This window comes from Choloepus didactylus, chromosome 13 (genome assembly GCF_015220235.1).
Source record: "Choloepus didactylus isolate mChoDid1 chromosome 13, mChoDid1.pri, whole genome shotgun sequence".
Taxonomy (NCBI): domain Eukaryota; kingdom Metazoa; phylum Chordata; class Mammalia; order Pilosa; family Megalonychidae; genus Choloepus; species Choloepus didactylus.
Genome location: NC_051319.1, coordinates 6578084 through 6599145, shown reverse-complemented (window position 1 = coordinate 6599145; position 21062 = coordinate 6578084). Strand labels below are relative to the sequence as shown.

The 21062-nt window shown below is 38.5% G+C and overlaps 1 protein-coding gene and 1 pseudogene across 3 annotated transcripts in view; one reads left to right on the top strand and one right to left on the bottom strand.

Annotated features, from left to right (window-relative positions):
* BDP1 (B double prime 1, subunit of RNA polymerase III transcription initiation factor IIIB) overlaps positions 1 to 21062 on the bottom strand; it is a 188374-nt gene that overhangs the window by 65904 nt on the left and 101408 nt on the right. For all 3 annotated transcript variants that reach the window (XM_037800829.1, XM_037800830.1, XM_037800831.1), the window contains exon 26: positions 4906 to 5028. In XM_037800829.1, the coding sequence (XP_037656757.1) occupies positions 4906 to 5028 (123 nt within the window). The remainder of the gene's footprint in view (positions 1 to 4905; positions 5029 to 21062) is intronic.
* Positions 8249 to 9637, top strand: LOC119507625 (annotated as a pseudogene).

The window sequence follows — 21062 nt, the reverse complement described above, 5'->3', positions numbered from 1 at the left end:
ACAATCAGTGGGTTAAAGAAGAAATAGCAAGAGAAATTGCTAAATATATAGAGACGAATGAAAATGAGAACACAACATACCAAAACCTATGGGATGCAGCAAAAGCAGTGCTAAGGGGGAAATTTATAGCACTAAACGCATATATTAAAAAGGAAGAAAGAGCCAAAATCAAAGAACTAATGGATCAACTGAAGAAGCTAGAAAATGAACAGCAAACCAATCCTAAACCAAGTACAAGAAAAGAAATAACAAGGATTAAAGCAGAAATAAATGACATAGAGAACAAAAAAACAATAGAGAGGATAAATATCACCAAAAGTTGGTTCTTTGAGAAGATCAACAAGATTGACAAGCCCCTAGCTAGACTGACAAAATCAAAAAGAGAGAAGACCCATATAAACAAAATAATGAATGAAAAAGGTGACATAACTGCAGATCCTGAAGAAATTAAAAAAATTATAAGAGGATATTATGAACAACTGTATGGCAACAAACTGGATAATGTAGAAGAAATGGACAATTTCCTGGAAACATATGAACAACCTAGACTGACCAGAGAAGAAATAGAAGACCTCAACCAACCCATCACAAGCAAAGAGATCCAATCAGTCATCAAAAATCTTCCCACAAATAAATGCCCAGGGCCAGATGGCTTCACAGGGGAATTCTACCAAACTTTTCAGAAAGAACTGACACCAATCTTACTCAAACTCTTTCAAAACATTGAAAAAAAATGGAACACTACCTAACTCATTTTATGAAGCTAACATCAATCTAATACCAAAACCAGGCAAAGATGCTACAAAAAAGGAAAACTACCGGCCAATCTCCCTAATGAATATAGATGCAAAAATCCTCAACAAAATACTTGCAAATCGAATCCAAAGACACATTAAAAAAATCATACACCATGACCAAGTGGGGTTCATTCCAGGCATGCAAGGATGGTTCAACATAAGAAAAACAATCAATGTATTACAACACATTAAAAACTCGAAAGGGAAAAATCAATTGATCATCTCAATAGATGCTGAAAAAGCATTTGACAAAATCCAACATCCCTTTTTGATAAAAACACTTCAAAAGGTAGGAATTGAAGGAAACTTCCTCAACATGATAAAGAGCATATATGAAAAACCCACAGCCAGCATAGTACTCAATGGTGAGAGACTGAAAGCCTTCCCTCTAAGATCAGGAACAAGACAAGGATGCCCGCTGTCACCACTGTTATTCAACATTGTGCTGGAAGTGCTAGCCAGGGCAATCCGGCAAGACAAAGAAATAAAAGGCATCCAAATTGGAAAAGAAGAAGTAAAACTGTCATTGTTTGCAGATGATATGATCTTATATCTAGAAAACCCTGAGAAATCAACGATACACCTACTAGAGCTAATAAACAAATTTAGCAAAGTAGCGGGATACAAGATTAATGCACATAAGTCAGTAATGTTTCTATATGCTAGAAATGAACAAACTGAAGAGACACTCAAGAAAAAGATACCATTTTCAATAGCAACTAAAAAAATCAAGTACCTAGGAATAAACTTAACCAAAGATGTAAAAGACCTATACAAAGAAAACTACATAACTCTACTAAAAGAAATAGAAGGGGACCTTAAAAGATGGAAAAATATTCCATGTTCATGGATAGGAAGGCTAAATGTCATTAAGATGTCAATTCTACCCAAACTCATCTACAGATTCAATGCAATCCCAATCAAAATTCCAACAACCTACTTTGCAGACTTGGAAAAGCTAGTTAACAAATTTATTTGGAAAGGGAAGATGCCTCAAATTGCTAAAGACACTCTAAAAAAGAAAAACGAAGTGGGAGGACTTACACTCCCTGACTTTGAAGCTTATTATAAAGCCACAGTTGTCAAAACAGCATGGTACTGGCACAAAGATAGACATATAGATCAATGGAATCGAATTGAGAATTCAGAGATAGACCCTCAGATCTATGGCCGACTGATCTTTGATAAGGCCCCCAAAGTCACCGAACTGAGCCATAATGGTCTTTTCAACAAATGGGGCTGGGAGAGTTGGATATCCATATCCAAAAGAATGAAAGAGGACCCCTACCTCACCCCCTACACAAAAATTAACTCAAAATGGACCAAAGATCTCAATATAAAAGAAAGTACCATAAAACTCCTAGAAGATAATGTAGGAAAACATCTTCAAGACCTTGTATTAGGAGGCCACTTCCTAGACTTTACACCCAAAGCACAAGCAACAAAAGAGAAAATAGATAAATGGGAACTCCTCAAGCTTAGAAGTTTCTGCACCTCAAAGGAATTTCTCAAAAAGGTAAAGAGGCAGCCAACTCAATGGGAAAAAATTTTTGGAAACCATGTATCTGACAAAAGACTGATATCTTGCATATACAAAGAAATCCTACAACTCAATGACAATAGTACAGACAGCCCAATTATAAAATGGGCAAAAGATATGAAAAGACAGTTCTCTGAAGAGGAAATACAAATGGCCAAGAAACACATGAAAAAATGTTCAGCTTCACTAGCTATTAGAGAGATGCAAATTAAGACCACAATGAGATACCATCTAACACCGGTTAGAATGGCTGCCATTAAACAAACAGGAAACTACAAATGCTGGAGGGGATGTGGAGAAATTGGAACTCTTATTCATTGTTGGTGGGACTGTATAATGGTTCAGCCACTCTGGAAGTCAGTCTGGCAGTTCCTTAGAAAACTAGATATAGAGCTACCATTCGATCCAGCGATTGCACTTCTCGGTATATACCCGGAAGATCGGAAAGCAGTGACACGAACAGATATCTGCACGCCAATGTTCATAGCAGCATTATTCACAATTGCCAAGAGATGGAAACAACCCAAATGTCCTTCAACAGATGAGTGGATAAATAAAATGTGGTATATACACACGATGGAATACTACGCGGCAGTAAGAAGGAACGATCTCGTGAAACATATGACAACATGGATGAACCTTGAAGACATAATGCTGAGCGAAATAAGCCAGGCACAAAAAGAGAAATATTATATGCTACCACTAATGTGAACTTTGAAAAATGTAAAACAAATGGTTTATAATGTAGAATGTAGGGGAACTAGCAGTAGAGAGCAATTAAGGAAGGGGGAACAATAATCCAAGAAGAACAGATAAACTATTTAACGTTCTGGGAATGCCCAGAAATGACTATGGTCTGTTAATTTCTGATGGATGTAGTAGGAACAAGTTCACTGAAATGTTGCTATATTATGTAACTTTCTTGGGGTAAAGTAGGAACATGTTGGAAGTTAAGCAGTTATCTTAGGTTAGTTGTCTTTTTCTTACTCCCTTGCTATGGTCTCTTTGAAATGTTCTTTTATTGTATGTTTGTTTTCTTTTTAACTTTTTTTTTCATATAGTTGATTTGAAAAAAGAAGGGAAAGTTAAAAAAAAAAAAAAAAAGAAAAAAAAGATGTCAATATTAGATATGACACCAAAAGCAGTAGCAACAAAAGAAAACTAGATAAACTGGACTTTGTCAAATGAAAAAAAAAAAACTTTTGTGCTTTAAAGGACACAGTGAAAAGATAACTCACAGAATGGGAGAAAATATTCGCAAATTATATATCTGATATGAGATTTGTATCTCAATTATATAAAGTACTCATACAATTCAATATTAAAAAGACAAATAACCGCATTAAAAAATGAGCAAAAAACTTGAATAGATATTTCTCCAAAGAAGATATAGAAATGGCCAATAAGCATGTGAAAAGATGCCCAACATTATTAGTATTCAGGGAAATGCACATCAAAACCAAAATGAGTTACCACTTCCTACCCTCTAGGATGGCTAAAATCAAAAAATTGAACAATAACAAATGGAAAAATCTGAACCATCATATACTACTGGTTGAAAAGCAAAATGGTGCAGCCACTTTGGAAAACAGTCTGGCAGTTCCTCAAACAATTAAACATAGAGTTATCATATGACCCAGCAGTTCCACTTATAAGTATATAATTGAGAGAAATGAAAAAACATATGTCCCTATCAGAAATTTGTACACACGTTTATAGCAGCAGTATTCATTATAGGCAGAGGTGCAAACAACCTGAATGTCCATCAAAAGATGCATAGATAAATAAAATATATATCCATAAAATGGAATATTATTCAGCCTTAATAGGAATGAAGTACTACTAACACATGCTAGAATACAGAGCAATCTTGAAAATACATTGCAAAGTGAAAGAAGCCAGTCACAAAAGACCAAATACTATATGATTCCATTCATATGAAATGTCCAGAATAGGGAAATGTATAGAGGCAGAAAATAGATTAGTGGTTGCTTGGGGCAGGGGAGTGTTGGGGGAAATTGGGAGTGACTACTAATGGATACAGGGTTTCCTTTAGGGTGATAGAAATACTCTAAAACTGACTCCTGTGACTGTTGCACAATTCTGTGAATATGCTAAAAACCAGTGAATTATACACTAAATGGGTGAACAGTCTGGTGTGTGACTTATCTCTCTATAGAGGTGTTATTAAAAAAAAGTTACAACCTACAAATAACACCAGATTTCATTTTCAAAAGCAAGATAAACACCAAATAAAGAATATCAAACAAAATGCAACTTAACATATTTTCAACAATTTATACTTATTATAGATTTCATAACAGAATTTTAACATAGGATTGTGAGGATACTAAGAGCTAGATCCACTCAAAAAAAATCAGTACTTTCCAAGCTAAATGCAAAAAATTTGGATTAGTCACTTATTTCTCCTATCCATTCTTACACCTCCCTATATGAGAGAAAATAACTAAGAACAGTTTGTAAACATGAAGCTATCAAAATAAATCTCCAGTCTTTTGAAAGTAAACAAAGAATAAAAGACAAAAACATATTCAAATGGATGCTTACAATTGATAATGCATTCAAATTTTCTTCTTGTTTCAACTCTTGAGTGGTCACATCTGTGTTTGAGAGCTGATGTTCAACAACAGCTATGCATGCTACGTCTGGGACATTCACGGTTATTTCCAGCTGTTAAAATGAAAAGTTTTATTGTTTAATTTTGGCTTACAACAAATAGTGAAACCAAAACCTCATTTTCCAAATGAATAAGTACAATAAAATATTAAACTGAAGAAATAATCCAGATTTATATATGATTAGGAAACAGACACATAGTAATTTTTATGATTAAACAGCAATTTGGCAAAAGTAAAGGACAATGGTGCCAAGATCAGCCCCTAAAGATTTTTAAGGAGTCTGTGATTACAACCAGCAAGAAAAATTTCCTAAAGCCAAACTTCTTAGTCCCTGGGATTTCACTTCCTATTATTCTCACCTGGTCCCTACTTTCGCCTAATTTCTCTATTGATTATGTTGACATTTATGGAGTGTTATCTTCAAGGATAACAAGACAAATATTTCTTACAAAGAAAAATCAGATGTTTGGCCCTTGCCCTCAAAGAACTCACCATCTAAGAGAAACAGACATGTAATCAAGTAACTGTACACTGTGATAAGTGCTATAACAGAGATGAGTAGAAAATTCTTTAAAAAAACTATTCCTTCCCCCAACTACCCTCTTTCACTACCTCAAACTGTGCATGACTTCTGACAGCCATGTAAAATAATGAGTTCACTCATATTTACTCTTCATTTGGCAGTTCCATTAGTCAGAGTCTAGGGTAAGATTGAATTATGTACCCTTTCAGATGTCCTAATCTTAATCCGCATTCCTGGGGGGCACGAACCCATTGTAAATAGGACCTCTAAAAGATGTTATTTTCAATTAAGGTGTGGCCCAATTGAATGAGTGTGGATCTTAATCTAGATTACTGGAGGCCTTATAAAGAGAACCTGCAAGTCACAGAAGCAAGAAAGGAGAGGACATCACCATGTGACAGGAGCAGAAATAAAAGACAAAGAATCCCAAAGGACTGCCAGCAGCCAGCACCAGAATGCTACAGATTTTGGGGAAAAAGCAAGTCTTGCCAATATCTTGATTTTGTGACTTTGTATTCCTCATCTCAAAATCATGAGCTAATAAATTCCTGTTGTTTAATCAACCCATTGAATGATATTTGCCATAGCAGCCTGGCAAACTAAAACAGTTTTATACTGGAAAGTAGGTTTCTGCTATTACAAATACTAAAAATGAGGAAGTGGCTTTGGAATTGGGTAACGGGTAGAGGTTAGAAGAATACTGAGGTAATTAAAAGCAAAAGCCAAGCATGCCTTGAAGAGACTATGGTAGAATTATGGAAGTTAAAGGTATTTCTGGTGAGGCCTTAGAAGGAAATGATGAACATGCTGTTGGGAAAAAAGGTGATCCTTGTTGGGAAGTGGCGGAGAACTTGGCAAAAGTGTGCTATGGTATCAGATGGAAAGCAGAACTCATAGGCAAAGAATTAGGATATTTAGCTCAGATTTACAAGGTAAGTGTGAAAAGGTACAGCCTGCTTTCTCCTTCATGCATATGGTAAAATGAGAGAGGAAAAGGATAAACTGAAAACTGAGCTGTTAAGCACAAAGGAACCAGCAATTGATGATTTGGAAAATTTTTTCCTATCCAGATAGCATGTGCTGAGACCAGGGCCAGAAGCAAGTCCATCAGAGTCCTTCCTCCCATCTGAGCTCCCAGGAAGTGAATTTCCAAAGAAGGGGCTCCTTGTGAGGGTGTGGCTAAACAACCCTTTGTTAGAGGATATGGCTGAAAAAGGATTCAGTCAACCATCTCAGAGGAATTCAGCATTGGAAATGTATTTGCTTTGGAAAGTTCTGTGGAAAATCCTTCTGTCTAACGGCACTGACCTCCTTGAACTGCATGCAAAGCTGACAAGGATTTTGAGAATTCTGTATGAAGAGAAGCCTGCCAGCCTGGACTAAAAAGGACAAAGATGGGATGCACTAAACGAAAAATGACATCAAGAGCAGAACCATGGAAGAAGTGGTCCAGATGAAAGAGATCTCCAGTTAAGAGAGAGGGGCTCCTGCATGTTCCTTTGGACAGGTTCATAATCTGGGGGCTAAAAAGACGTTGATTTATTTCCAAGGCTATATACTAGACAGTCTGGCCCCTACTCCCTCATTAACAGAGAGATGAATATAAAAGACTGTATAAGTAGGTAGAGACATCACTTGAGTAAAGAGTAGTTTGAAAATCTGCTTTTAAGACATTTATTACATTAACACCTTTGTCTTCTGTATCTGCTTCCTCAAATTCAAAAACGAGAGAAAAATCTTTACTAATATCCTAGAGGTCTGTGATGAATGAAAAATATGGAATGTTTTAGAAAGATAAAATATACTCTAAAAAGTTGGGATAGGGTGAGAAGTGGGAATATTCTAAATAATTGAAAGTTGGTTCTTTAAGCACCATACAGTTTCAATATTTTTTAACCGCTTTATTGAGATAAGATTCACATAACATATAATTCACCATTTAAAGTATAAAATTTGATGTTTTTGGAATAGTCACAGTCACAAGTCAAATTTAGGATATTTTCATCACAGTCACAAGTCAAATTTAGGATATTTTCATCACATCAAAAAGAAACCCTGTATTCAACATGTGCTAGAAGTTACAGCTAGGCCAATTAGGCAAGGCAAAGAAATAAAAGGCATCCAAATCAAAAAGGAAGAAGTAAAACTTTCATTATTTGCAGATGACAAGATCCTACATTTATAAAGCCCCAAAGAAACGATGACAAAGCTACCAGAGGATAACAAATGAGATCAGCAAAGTGGCAGTATACAAGAGCAGCCCAAAAAAACCAGTAGTGTTTTTCTACACTAATGAGCTATCCAAGGAGGTAATCAAGAAAAAATTCCATTCATGATAGAATTAAAAGAATCAAATATCTAGGACTAAATTTAACCAAGGATGTAAAGGATGTGTATACAAAGAACTACAAAACATTGCTAAAAGAAATAAAAAAAGACCTAAACAAATGGAGAGATATTCCATGCTCATGGATTATAAGTCTAAATGTTGTTAAAATGTCTGTTGTGCCCAAATTGATCCACAGAGTCTACACAATAATAATCAAAATTCCAACAGTCTACTTGACTGAAATGGAAATGATAATTACCAAATGTATTTGGAAGGGAAAGGGACCTTGAATAGTCAAAAACATCTTGAAAAAGAATTAAGTGGGGTGGATGGCCCGGGAGCTAGTCTCGGGGCCTGACGGGATTGTGGCGGTCCTCTCTTCCAACTAGAAAGCTACCGCTACCTCGAGACGCTCTCAAGATGGCTACCTCTCTGGGTTCCAACACCTATAACAGGCAGAACTGAGAGGATGCGGACTTCCCCATACTGTACCAGACGTGTCTTGGAGAAAACCCGTATATCCGAATGACCAAAGAAAAGTACGGGAAGGAATGCAAAATCTGTGCCAGGCCATTCACAGTGTTTCGCTGGTGCCCCGGGGTTCGCATGCGTTTCAAGAAGACCGAAGTATGCCAAACCTGCAGCAAATTGAAGAATGTCTGCCAGACCTGCCTCTTGGACCTAGAATATGGCCTGCCCATCCAGGTTCGTGATGCGGGATTATCTTTTAAGGATGACATGCCAAAGTCAGATGTCAACAAAGAGTACTACACGCAGAATATGGAGAGAGAAATTTCTAACTCTGATGGAACACGACCAGTCGGTATGCTGGGGAAAGCCACATCCACCAGTGACATGCTGCTCAAATTGGCCCGGACCACACCCTACTATAAACGGAATCGACCCCACATTTGCTCCTTCTGGGTGAAAGGAGAATGTAAGAGAGGAGAGGAGTGTCCATACAGACATGAGAAACCTACAGATCCAGATGACCCCCTTGCTGATCAGAATATCAAAGACCGATATTATGGAATCAATGACCCTGTGGCAGATAAGCTTCTAAAGCGGGCTTCAACCATGCCTCGTCTGGACCCACCAGAGGACAAGACCATCACCACTCTATATGCTGGTGGTCTGGGAGATACTATTACTGAGACAGATCTAAGAAATCATTTCTACCAGTTTGGAGAGATTCGGACAATAACTGTTGTACAGAGACAGCAGTGTGCTTTCATCCAGTTTGCCACAAGGCAAGCTGCAGAAGTGGCTGTTGAAAAATCCTTTAATAAATTGATTGTTAACGGCCGCCGGCTTAACGCGAAATGGGGAAGATCCCAAGCAGCCAGAGGAAAAGAAAAAGAGAAGGATGGAACCACAGACTCTGGAGTCAAGCTAGAGCCTGTTCCAGGGCTGCCGGGAGCTCTTCCTCCTCCTCCTGCAGCAGAAGAAGAAGCCTCTGCCAACTACTTCAACCTACCCCCAAGTGGTCCTCCAGCCGTGGTGAACATTGCCCTGCCACCACCCCCTGGTATTGCTCCACCACCACCCCCAGGTTTTGGACCACACATGTTCCACCCAATGGGACCACCCCCTCCCTTTATGAGGGCTCCAGGACCAATCCACTATCCCTCTCAGGACCCTCAGAGGATGGGAGCTCATGCTGGGAAACACAGCAGCCCCTAGCACATTATCACCATGCTTGGGTTCTACGGAAGAAAGGGCGCTTAAAAAATGCCAGTAAATGGATCTTGGAATAAATATATTTTTTCTTCCTTCTTAGTTTTCATGGTAGCTGAATGTGTTCTGATGTGGGCATTCAGAGAACTACAGCCATGCTTTCCTACATGTATTCAAAGGACTGATGGACCTCAAATAAGCTGCCATTAACATATCTGGTTACTACACTCACATTACTAATAAAACCTAATGCCTGCTCCCCTTTCCTATATGGGAGACAAGTGACTGGATGAGTTGGAATGTCCAACAGAGTTACATCCCAATTATATGTTTATTTTTTATCTTTATTTTGGAAAAAAATTGACCTGCGGTTAAAAAAAAAAAAAAGAAAAATCTTTTGACCATTTTTATGTCCTTTTGGATATTTTCCTTTTTATCATCTAAAAAAAAAAAAGATTACTAATTCTAATCATTGTAGTGGCATGAGTGTGACTGAACTCTTCTGAAGTCACACCCTTGGAAAAACAAATAGAAAGCAGCACCCAGCATCGCCCAGATCTTTTTTTTCCTTCTTCTTCTTTTCCTCATTTCTTATAAAGGAATCTGGCTGATAGTTTTACTTCTCTACGCCACCAAAAAGACAAAAAAAAAAAAATTTTTTTTATTTCTGTCAGTCAGACGGAAACACAAATTCCGTGGAGCTGTATATCATCATATAAGCCTGGTGTCTGGAATGAAATTATTTTAAAGAACTTCCTGTAAAACACTTTAACAAACTGAAACAAAAAGCGTTGGATAGTGTTTAAATGGAAGACTTGTGACTTACAGCCAGAACTCTGATCTCCAGCATTCACCTTCGTGTGTCTTCAGCGTCTCATTTTAATTCCTTGCTCCTGGGCAGGGGCTTATTTTGTCGGTCTTAAGAGTGTTTGGATATAACTGAATTATAGATGGTAAAGGAAATGTGATGTGTTTGTGTTGTGTTTTGTTTTTAAATGATTAAAAATGGGTCAATTTTCAAAAAAAAAAAAAAAAAAAAAAAAGAATTAAGTGGGGGTCTCATTCTTCCTGACTTTGAAACATATTATAAAGCCACAGTAGTCAAAACAGCATGGTACTGGCACGAGGACAGCTATATTGACCAATGGAATCAAACTGAGAATTCAGAAATACACCCTTACATCCATGGACAATTGATTTTTGACAAGGCTCCCAAGCCCACTCAACTGGGACAGAACAGTCTCTTCAATAAATGGCACAAGGCAAACTTGATATCCATATCAAAAAGAATGAAAGAAGACCCCTATCTCACTCTCTATACAAAAAATTAACTCAAAATGGACCAAAAGACCTAAATGTAACAGACAGCACCATAAAACCCCTAGAAAAAAATGTAGGGAAACATCTTCAAGAACTAGTGATAGACGGTAGCATCCTAGACCTTACAACCAAAGCACAATCAACAAAAGAAAAATAGATAAATAGGACCTCCTCAAAACTGAAGAACTTTGTGCTTCAAAGGACTTTGTCAAAAGGGTGAAAAGGGGGAGGCAGGGCAAGGTGGTGGCATAGGGAGGTATGACTTTTAGTTAGTCCCCTAGAGCAGCTACTAAATAACCAGGAATAATTACAAAAGAATCTAGAACAACTGATGGGGGACATCCAGCAGCAAACACACATAGTACACAAGTCTTGAATGGGTGGAATGGCTGAAATCACAACACAGAGCTGCAAGTAAGGCTCTCCATACTGCAGAGATGGCATCCCTCCTCCACTGGCAAGGCAGGCTGAGTTGGAAAATATCACTCTGGGGAAAAGAAGCAGTTCCTGCAGGGAGCAAGGGAATGGAGCTCAACCAAGCTCCAACTGCATTTTTAATTAAATTTGGACTACTGAATACATGCTAAGAATACAAATAAACCCAGTACAAGCAGGAAAAGAACTGGAGCGTTCTCCTGGCAGAGGAGAGACAGGACTGATTGAAAAAAAAATACATAAATAAAAACAGAGGCGTTTGGAGTCCACTGAACTCAGAATACTGGAAAAGGTCTCTGTTCCAAGAAAAGAGGAACACAAAACTGGGTACCAACTCCGGTTCTTGCCTGGTGAACTGGAGGGCTGGGGACTGGCTCTGAAAAGGAGACTTCTTTTTTTCTTTTCTCTCATTCTAAGTACCTCATTAGAGAAAGCCTCAGACATTTTCACTTGTCAGCACTGACACAGGCAAGGGTACAGTTAAGATAGACAGTCAAAGGAAAAACTCAACTGTAGACGATTATTCTATAAAGGGGTTATCATCCCTAAGAAAATGGGGGTGGGGGCGCACTGAGGCCAAGCTCAAGCGGCAGCCATCCCTCAGAGAACTCAGACCCCAGATACTGGGGGAAAAGAAAAAAACAAACAAACAAACAAAACAGAGACAGCTTAAGCTTGGCTTCTGACACCCTCAGTCCCTAACTGGGACAGGGTTTGCTGAGAATTGAATGCACCGCACCCCTACACCAGTGGGGAGCTGCAGACTGACAAGCGCCACCTGCTGGGCAAGACAGGAAAAGCACAGTCTAGAAGCCTCACAGGAAAGTCTGACAATCTGCAGAGTTGCACCCTCAGGGAAAGCTGATACTGAATACAGCCTCCTCCTGAAACCCGGGACCATCTAGTCTGGGAAAATCTAACTGGGGTAAACAAGGAAACCAAATACCTAGACAACAAAAATTATGTATCACACTAGGAAAAATGAAGGTAAGGCCCAATCAAAGGAAGAAACTCACACTTCAAATGAGATACAGAGAGGCGGGGCAAGATGGCAGACTGGTGAGCTGTATGTTTTAGTTACTCCTCCAGGAAAGTAGGTAGAAAGCCAGGAACTGTGTGGACTGGACACCACAGAGCAATCTGTCTTCGGGCATACTTCATACAACACTCATGAAAATGTCGAACTGCTGAGATCAGCGAAATCTGTAAGTTTTTGCGGCCAGGGGACGCGCGCCCCTCCCTGCCAGGCTCAGTCCCGTGGGAGGAGGGGCTGTCAGCTCCAGGAAGGAGAAGGGAGAACTGCAGTGGCAGCCCTTATCGGGAACTCATTCTACTGATCCAAACTCCAACCATAGATAGACTGAGACCAGACACCAGAGAATCTGAGAGCAGCCAGCCCAGCAGAGAGGAGACAGGCATAGAAAAAAAAAATTAACACGAAAAACTCCAAAATAAAAGCCGAGGATTTTTGGAGTTCTGGTGAACACAGAAAGGGGAAGGGCGGAGCTCAGGCCTTGAGGCCCATATGCAAATCTCGAAGAAAAGCTGATCTCTCTGCCCTGTGAACCTTTCCTTAATGGCCCTGGTTGCTTTGTCTATTAGCATTTCAATAACCCATTAGATCTCTGAGGAGGGCCCCTTTTTTTTTTTTTTAATCCTTTTTTCTTTTTCTAAAACAATTACTCTAAGAAGCCCAATACAGAAAGCTTCAAAGATTTTCAATTTCGGCACGTCAAGTCAAGAGCAGAACTAAGAGAGCTCTGAGACAAAAGGCAATAATCCAGTGGCTGAGAAAATTCACTAAACACCACAACTTCCCAAGAAAAGGGGGGTGTCCGCACACAGCCACCATCCTGGTGGACAGGAAACACTCCTGCCCATCGCCAGCCCCATAGCCCAGAGCTGCCCCAGACAACCCAGTGTGACGGAAGTGCTTCAAATAACAGGCACACACCACAAAACTGGGCGTGGACATTAGCCTTCCCTGCAACCTCAGCTGATTATCCCAGAGTTGGGAAGGTGGAGCAGTGTGAATTAACAAAGCCCCATTCAGCCATCATTTCAGCAGACTGGGAGCCTCCCTACACAGCCCAGCAGCCCAGAACTGCCCTGGGGGGACGGCACTCACCTGTGACATAGCACAGTCATCCCCCAACAGAGGACCAGAGGGTGCACGGCCTGGAAGAGGGGCCCACTTGCAAGTCTCTGGAGCCATACACCAATATCAAGGACTTGTGGGTCAGTGGCAGAGACAAACTGTGGCAGGACTGAACTGAAGGATTAGACTATTGCAGCAGCTTTAAAACTCTAGGATCAACAGGGAGATTTGATTGTTAGAGCCACCCCCACTCCCTGACTGCCCAGAAACACGCCCCATATACACGGCGGGCAACACCAACTACACACGCAAGCTTGGTACACCAATTGGACCCCACAAGACTCATTCCCCCACTCACCACAAAGGCTAAGCAGGGGAGAACTGGCTTGTGGAGAACAGGTGGCAAGTGGACGCCACCTGCTGGTTAGTTAGAGAAAGTGTACTCCACGAAGCTGTAGATCTGATAAATTAGAGATAAGGACTTCAATTGGTCTACACATCCTAAAAGAACCCTATCAAGTTCAGCAAATGCCACGAGGCCAAAAACAACAGAAAATTATAAAGCATATGAAAAAAACAGACGATATGGATAACCCAAGCCCAAGCACCCAAATCAAAAGATCAGAGGAGACACAGCACCTAGAGCAGCTACTCAAAGAACTAAAGATGAACAATGAGACCATAGTACAGAATACAAAGGATATCAAGAAGACACTAGAAGAGCATAAAGAAGACATTGCAATACTAAATTAAAAAATAGACGATCTTATGGAAATTAAAGAAACTGTTGACCAAATTAAAAAGATTCTGGACACTCATAGTACAAGACTAGAGGAAGTTGAACAATGAATCAGTGACCTGGAAGATGACAGAATGGAAAATGAAAGCATAAAAGAAAGAATGGGGAAAAAAATTGAAAAAATCGAAATGGACCTCAGGGATATGATAGATAATATAAAACATCCTAATATAAGACTCATTGGTGTTCCAGAAGGGGAAGAAAAGGGTAAAGGTCTAGGAACAGTACTCAAAGAAATTGTTGGGGAAAACTTCCCAAATCTTCCAAACAACATAAATACACAAATCATAAATGCTCAGCGAACTCCAAATAGAATAATTCCAAATAAACCCACTCCGAGACATATTCTGATCACACTGTCAAACACGGAAGAGAAGGAGCAAGTTCTGAAAGCAGCAAGAGAAAAGCAATTCACCACATACAAAGGAAACAGCATAAGACTAAGTAGTGACTACTCAGCAGCCACCATGGAGGCGAGAAGGCAGTGGCACGATATATTTAAAATTCTGAGTGAGAAAAATTTCCAGCCAAGAATACTTTATCCAGCAAAGCTCTCCTTCAAATTTGAGGGAGAGCTTAAATTTTTCACAGACAAACAAATGCTGAGAGAATTTGCTAACAAGAGACCTGCCCTACTGGAGATACTCAAGGGAGCCCTACAGACAGAGAAAAAAAGAAAGGACAGAGAGACTTGTAGAAACGTTCAGTACTAAAGATATTCGGTATGGGTACAATAAAGGATATTAATAGCGAGTGGGGAAAAATATATATGACAAACATAAACCAAAGGATAAGATGGCCGATTCAAGAAATGCCTTCACGGTTATAACGTTGAATGTAAATGGATTAAACCCCCCAATTAAAAGATACAGATTCACAGAATGGATCAAAAAAAATGAACCACCAATATGCTGCATACAAGAGACTCATCTTAGACACAGGGACACAAAGAAACTGAAAGTGAAAGGGTGGAAAAAAATATTTCATGCAAGCTACAGCCAAAAGAAAGCAGGTGTAGCAATATTAATCTCAGATAAAATAGACTTCAAATGCAGGGATGTTTTGAGAGACAAAGAAGGCCACTACATACTAATAAAAGGGGCAATTCAGCAAGAAGAAATAACAATCGTAAATGTCTATGCACCCAATCAAGATGCCACAAAATACATGAGAGAAACACTGGCAAAACGAAAGGAAGCAACTGATGTTTCCACAATAATTGTGGGAGACTTCAACACATCACTCTCTCCTATAGACAGATCAACCAGACAGAGGACCAATAAGGAAATTGAAAACCTGAACAATCTGATAAATGAATTAGATTTAACAGACATATACAGGACATTACATCCCAAATCACCAGGATACACATACTTTTCTAGTGCTCACGGAACTTTCTCCAGAATAGATCATATGCTGGGACATAAAACAAGCCTCAGTAAATTTAAAAAGATTGAAATTATTCAAAGCACATTCTCTGACCACAATGGAATACAATTAGAAGTCAATAACCATCAGAGACTTAGAAAATTCACAAATACCTGGAGGTTAAACAACACACTCCTAAGCAATCAGTGGGTTAACGAAGAAATAGCAAGAGAAATTGCTAAATATATAGAGACGAATGAAAATGAGAACACAACATACCAAAACCTATGGGATGCAGCAAAAGCAGTGCTAAGGGGGAAATTCATAGCACTAAACCCATATATTAAAAAGGAAGAAAGAGCCAAAATCAAAGAACTAATGGATCAACTGAAGAAGCTAGAAAATGAACAGCAAACCAATCCTAAACCAAGTACAAGAAAAGAAATAACAAGGATTAAAGCAGAAATAAATGACATAGAGAACAAAAAAACAATAGAGAGGATAAATATCACCAAAAGTTGGTTCTTTGAGAAGATCAACAAGATTGACAAGCCCCTAGCTAGACTGACAAAATCAAAAAGAGAGAAGACCCATATAAACAAAATAATGAATGAAAAAGGTGACATAACTGCAGATACTGAAGAAATTAAAAAAATTATAAGAGGATACTATGAACAACTGTATGGCAACAAACTGGATAATGTAGAGGAAATGGACAATTTCCTGGAAACATATGAACAACCTAGACTGACCAGAGAAGAAATAGAAGACCTCAACTAACCCATCACAAGCAAAGAGATCCAATCAGTCATCAAAAATCTTCCCACAAATAAATGTTCAGGGCCAGATGGCTTCACAGGGGAATTCTACCAAGCTTTCCAGAAAGAACTGAAACCAATCTTACTCAAACTCTTTCAAAACACTGAAGAAAATGGAATACTACCTAACTCATTTTATGAAGCTAACATCAATCTAATACCAAAACCAGGCAAAGATGCTACAAAAAAGGAAAACTACCGGCCAATCTCCCTAATGAATATAGATGCAAAAATCCTCAACAAAATACTTGCAAATCGAATCCAAAGACACATTAAAAAAATCATACACCATGACCAAGTAGGGTTCATTCCAGGCATGCAAGGATGGTTCAACATAAGAAAATCAATCAATGTATTACAACACATTAAAAATTCAAAAGGGAAAAATCAAATGATCATCTCAATAGATGCTGAAAAAGCATTTGACAAAATCCAACATCCCTTTTTGATAAAAACACTTCAAAAGGTAGGAATTGAAGGAAACTTCCTCAATATGATAAAGAGCATATATGAAAAACCCACAGCCAGCATAGTACTCAATGGTGAGAGACTGAAAGCCTTCCCTCTAAGATCAGGAACAAGACAAGGATGTCCGCTGTCACCACTGTTATTCAACATTGTGCTGGAAGTGCTAGCCGGGGTAATCCGGCAAGACAAAGAAATAAAAGGCATCCAAATTGGAAAAGAAGAAGTAAAACTGTCATTGTTCGCAGATGATATGATCTTATATCTGGAAAACCCTGAGAAATCGACGATACAGCTACTAGAGCTAATAAACAAATTTAGCAAAGTAGCAGGATACAAGATTAATGCGCGTAAGTCAGTAATGTTTCTACATGCTAGAAATGAACAAACTGAAGAGACACTCAAGAAAAAGATACCATTTTCAATAGCAACTAAAAAAATCAAGTACCTAGGAATAAACTTAACCAAAGATGTAAAAGACCTATACAAAGAAAACTACATAACTCTACTAAAAGAAATAGAAGGGGACCTTAAAAGATGGAAAAATATTCCATGTTCATGGATAGGAAGGCTAAATGTCATTAAGATGTCAATTCTACCCAAACTCATCTACAGATTCAATGCAATCCCAATCAAAATTCCAACAACCTACTTTGCAGACTTGGAAAAACTAGTCATCAAATTTATTTGGAAAGGGAAGATGCCTCAAATTGCTAAAGACACTCTAAAAAAGAAAAACGAAGTGGGAGGACTTACACTCCCTGACTTTGAAGCTTATTATAAAGCCACAGTTGTCAAAACAGCATGGTACTGGCACAAAGATAGACATACAGATCAATGGAATCGAATTGAGAATTCAGAGATAGACCCTCAGATCTATGGCCGACTGATCTTTGATAAGGCCCCCAAAGTCACTGAACTGAGTCATAATGGTCTATTCAACAAATGGGGCTGGGAGAGTTGGATATCCATATCCAAAAGAATGAAAGAGGACCCCTACCTCACACCCTACACAAAACTTAACTCAAAATGGATGAAAGATCTCAATATAAAAGAAAGTACCATAAAACTCCTAGAAGATAATGTAGGAAAACATCTTCAAGACCTTGTGTTAGGCGGCCACTTCCTAGACTTTACACCCAAAGCACAAGCAACAAAAGAAAAAATAGATAAACAGGAACTCCTCAAGCTTAGAAGTTTCTGCACCTCAAAGGAATTTCTCAAAAAGGTAAAGAGGCAGCCAACTCAATGGGAAAAAATTTTTGGAAACCATGGATCTGACAAAAGACTGATATCTTGCATATATGAAGAAATCCTACAACTCAATGACAATAGTACAGACAGCCCAATTATAAAATGGGCAAAAGATATGAAAAGACAGTTCTCTGAAGAGGAAATACAAATGGCCAAGAAACACATGAAAAAATGTTCAGCTTCACTAGCTATTAGAGAGATGCAAATTAAGACCACAATCAGATACCCTCTAACACTGATTAGAATGGCTGCCATTAAACAAACAGGAAACTACAAATGCTGGAGGGGATGTGGAGAAATTGGAACTCTTATTCATTGTTGGTGGTACTGTATAATGGTTCAGCCACTCTGGAAGTCAGTCTGGCAGTTCCTTAGAAAACTAGAAATAAAGTTACCATTCGATCCAGCGATTGCACTTCTCGGTATATACCCGGAAGATCGGAAAGCAGTGACACGAACAGATATCTGTACGCCCATGTTCATAGCAGCATTATTCACAATTGCCAAGAGATGGAAACAACCCAAATGCCCTTCAACAGATGAGTGGATAAATAAAATGTTGTATATACACACGATGGAATACTACGCGGCAGTAAGAAGGAACGACCTCGTGAAACATATGACAACATGGATGAACCTTGAAGACATAATGCTGAGCGAAATAAGCCAGGTACAGAAAGAGAAATATTATATGCTACCACTAATGTGAACTTTGAAAAATGTAAAACAAATGGTTTATAATGTAGAATGTAGGGGAACTAGCAATAGAGAGCAATTAAGGAAGGGGGAACAGTAATCCAAGAAGAACAGATATGCTATTTAACGTTCTGGGGATGCCCAGGAACGATTATGGTCTATTAATTTCTGATGGATATAGTAGGAACAAGTTCACAGAAATGTTGCTATATTATGTAATTTTCTTGGGGTAAAGTAGGAACATGTTGGAAGTAAAGCAGTTATCTTAGGTTAGTTGTCTTTTACTTACTCCCTTGTTATGGTCTCTTTGAAATGTTCTTTTATTGTATGTTTTTCTTTTTTGTTTTTTTGTTTTTTTGTTTTTAATTTTTTTTCCATACAGTTGATTTAAAAAGGAAGAAAAGGTTAAAAAAAAAAAAGAAAAGGAAAAAAGGAAAAAAATATGTAGTGCCCCCTTGAGGAGCCTGTGGAGAATGCAGGGTTATTGGCCTACCCCACCTCAATGGTTGCTAACATGACCACAGACATAGGGAACTGGTGGTTTGATGGGTTGAGCCCTCTACCATAGGTTTTACCCTTGGGAAGACGGTTGCTGCAAAGGAGAGTCTAGGCCTCCCTATAATTGTGCCTGAGAGCCTCCTCCCGAATGCCTCTTTGTTGCTCAGATGTGGCCCTCTCTCTCTAGCTAAGACAACTTGAAAGGTGAAATCACTGCCCTGCCCCCCTACGTGGGATCAGACACCCAGGGGAGTGAATCTCCCTGGCAACGTGGAATATGACTCCCGGGGAGGAATGCAGACCTGGCATCGTGGGACGGAGAACATCTTCTTGACCAAAAGGGGGATGTGAAAGGAAATGAAATAAGCTTCAGTGGCAGAGAGATTCCAAAAGGAGCCAAGAGGTCACTCTGGTGGGCACTCTTACGCACAATTTAGACAACCCTTTTTAGGTTCTAAAGAATTGGGGGTAGCTGGTGGTAGATACCTGAAACTATCAAACTACAATCCAGAACCCATGAATCTCGAAGACAATTGTATAAAAATGTAGCTTATGAGGGGTGACAATGGGATTGGAAAAACCATAAGGAGCACACTCCCCTTTGTCTAGTTTATGGATGGATGAGTAGAAAAATAGGGGAAGGAAACAAACAAACAGATAAAGGTACCCAGTGTTCTTTTTTACTTCAATTGCTCTTTTTTACTTTAATTATTATTCTTGTTATTTTTGTGTGTGTGCTAATGAAGGTGTCAGGGATTGATTTAGGTGATGAATGTACAACTACGTAATGGTACTGTGAACAATTGAATGTACGATTTGTTTTGTATGACTGCATGGTATGTGAATATATCTCAATAAAATGAAGATTTAAAAAAAAAAAATGTAAATAACTACTGTTTGATGTTTCCCCAGAGGACAGGTTTCTACAAGGCCGAGTTGTCCAATTTCACATGAGAAAGCCTCATCTTTTGATAAGCATGCAAGTCTTCTCACAGTTTGTTTTCATAATTTGAATTAGACATGACTTTGGGGCCATTGAACTCCAAATTGATTAAATCCCTTGAACTGTCTTTGAGAGAGAGTCATTCTATGTGTTTATTAAATAAAATTATCTAGTCTCTTTGAGATTCCTTTACGATGAACTAAAAAAAAAAACAAAAAACAAAAAACTATTACAAGGGGTTAATAAAAGACTGGTACATGGTAAATACATATACATATATATATTTTAGATGCTAGGTTATTACAATAGCTAGAAGGAAATAACTTAAATGGTGGAACCGTAAACCATAATTCTTTGAAATTTGCTATATACCTACTTGTTTAATTGTACCTTGAAAGTTATCACCTTTCTGTATACATTTTATATTTCACAATAAGGAAATAACTGAAACTGTGGAACTGTAACCCATAACATTCTTGAGATTACCTATTTAGCTACTTGTTAAATCGTACATTGAAAGTTGTTACATTTCTGTATATATGTTATGAATCACAATAAGGAAATAACTGAAATTGTGCTATTATAACCCATAACATTCTTTGAAATTCACTCTCTAGTTCTTAAATCGTCCTTTGAAAGTTATCACTGTTATGTACATATGTTAGATTTCACAATAAAAAATATATTTAAAAAAAAAAAAAAACAGAGGCAACAGCCTCTTTAGGAACATCAACCATAAGCAGTTCCCTTCCCCATAATGTCGACACCCTTTTTTAATATGAACAAGTTAGGGTGGTCACTGCCTAGACACCCCTGAAGATCAAGAAAATGACTAAACGAGAGGAAGGGGTAGCAGCAGACAA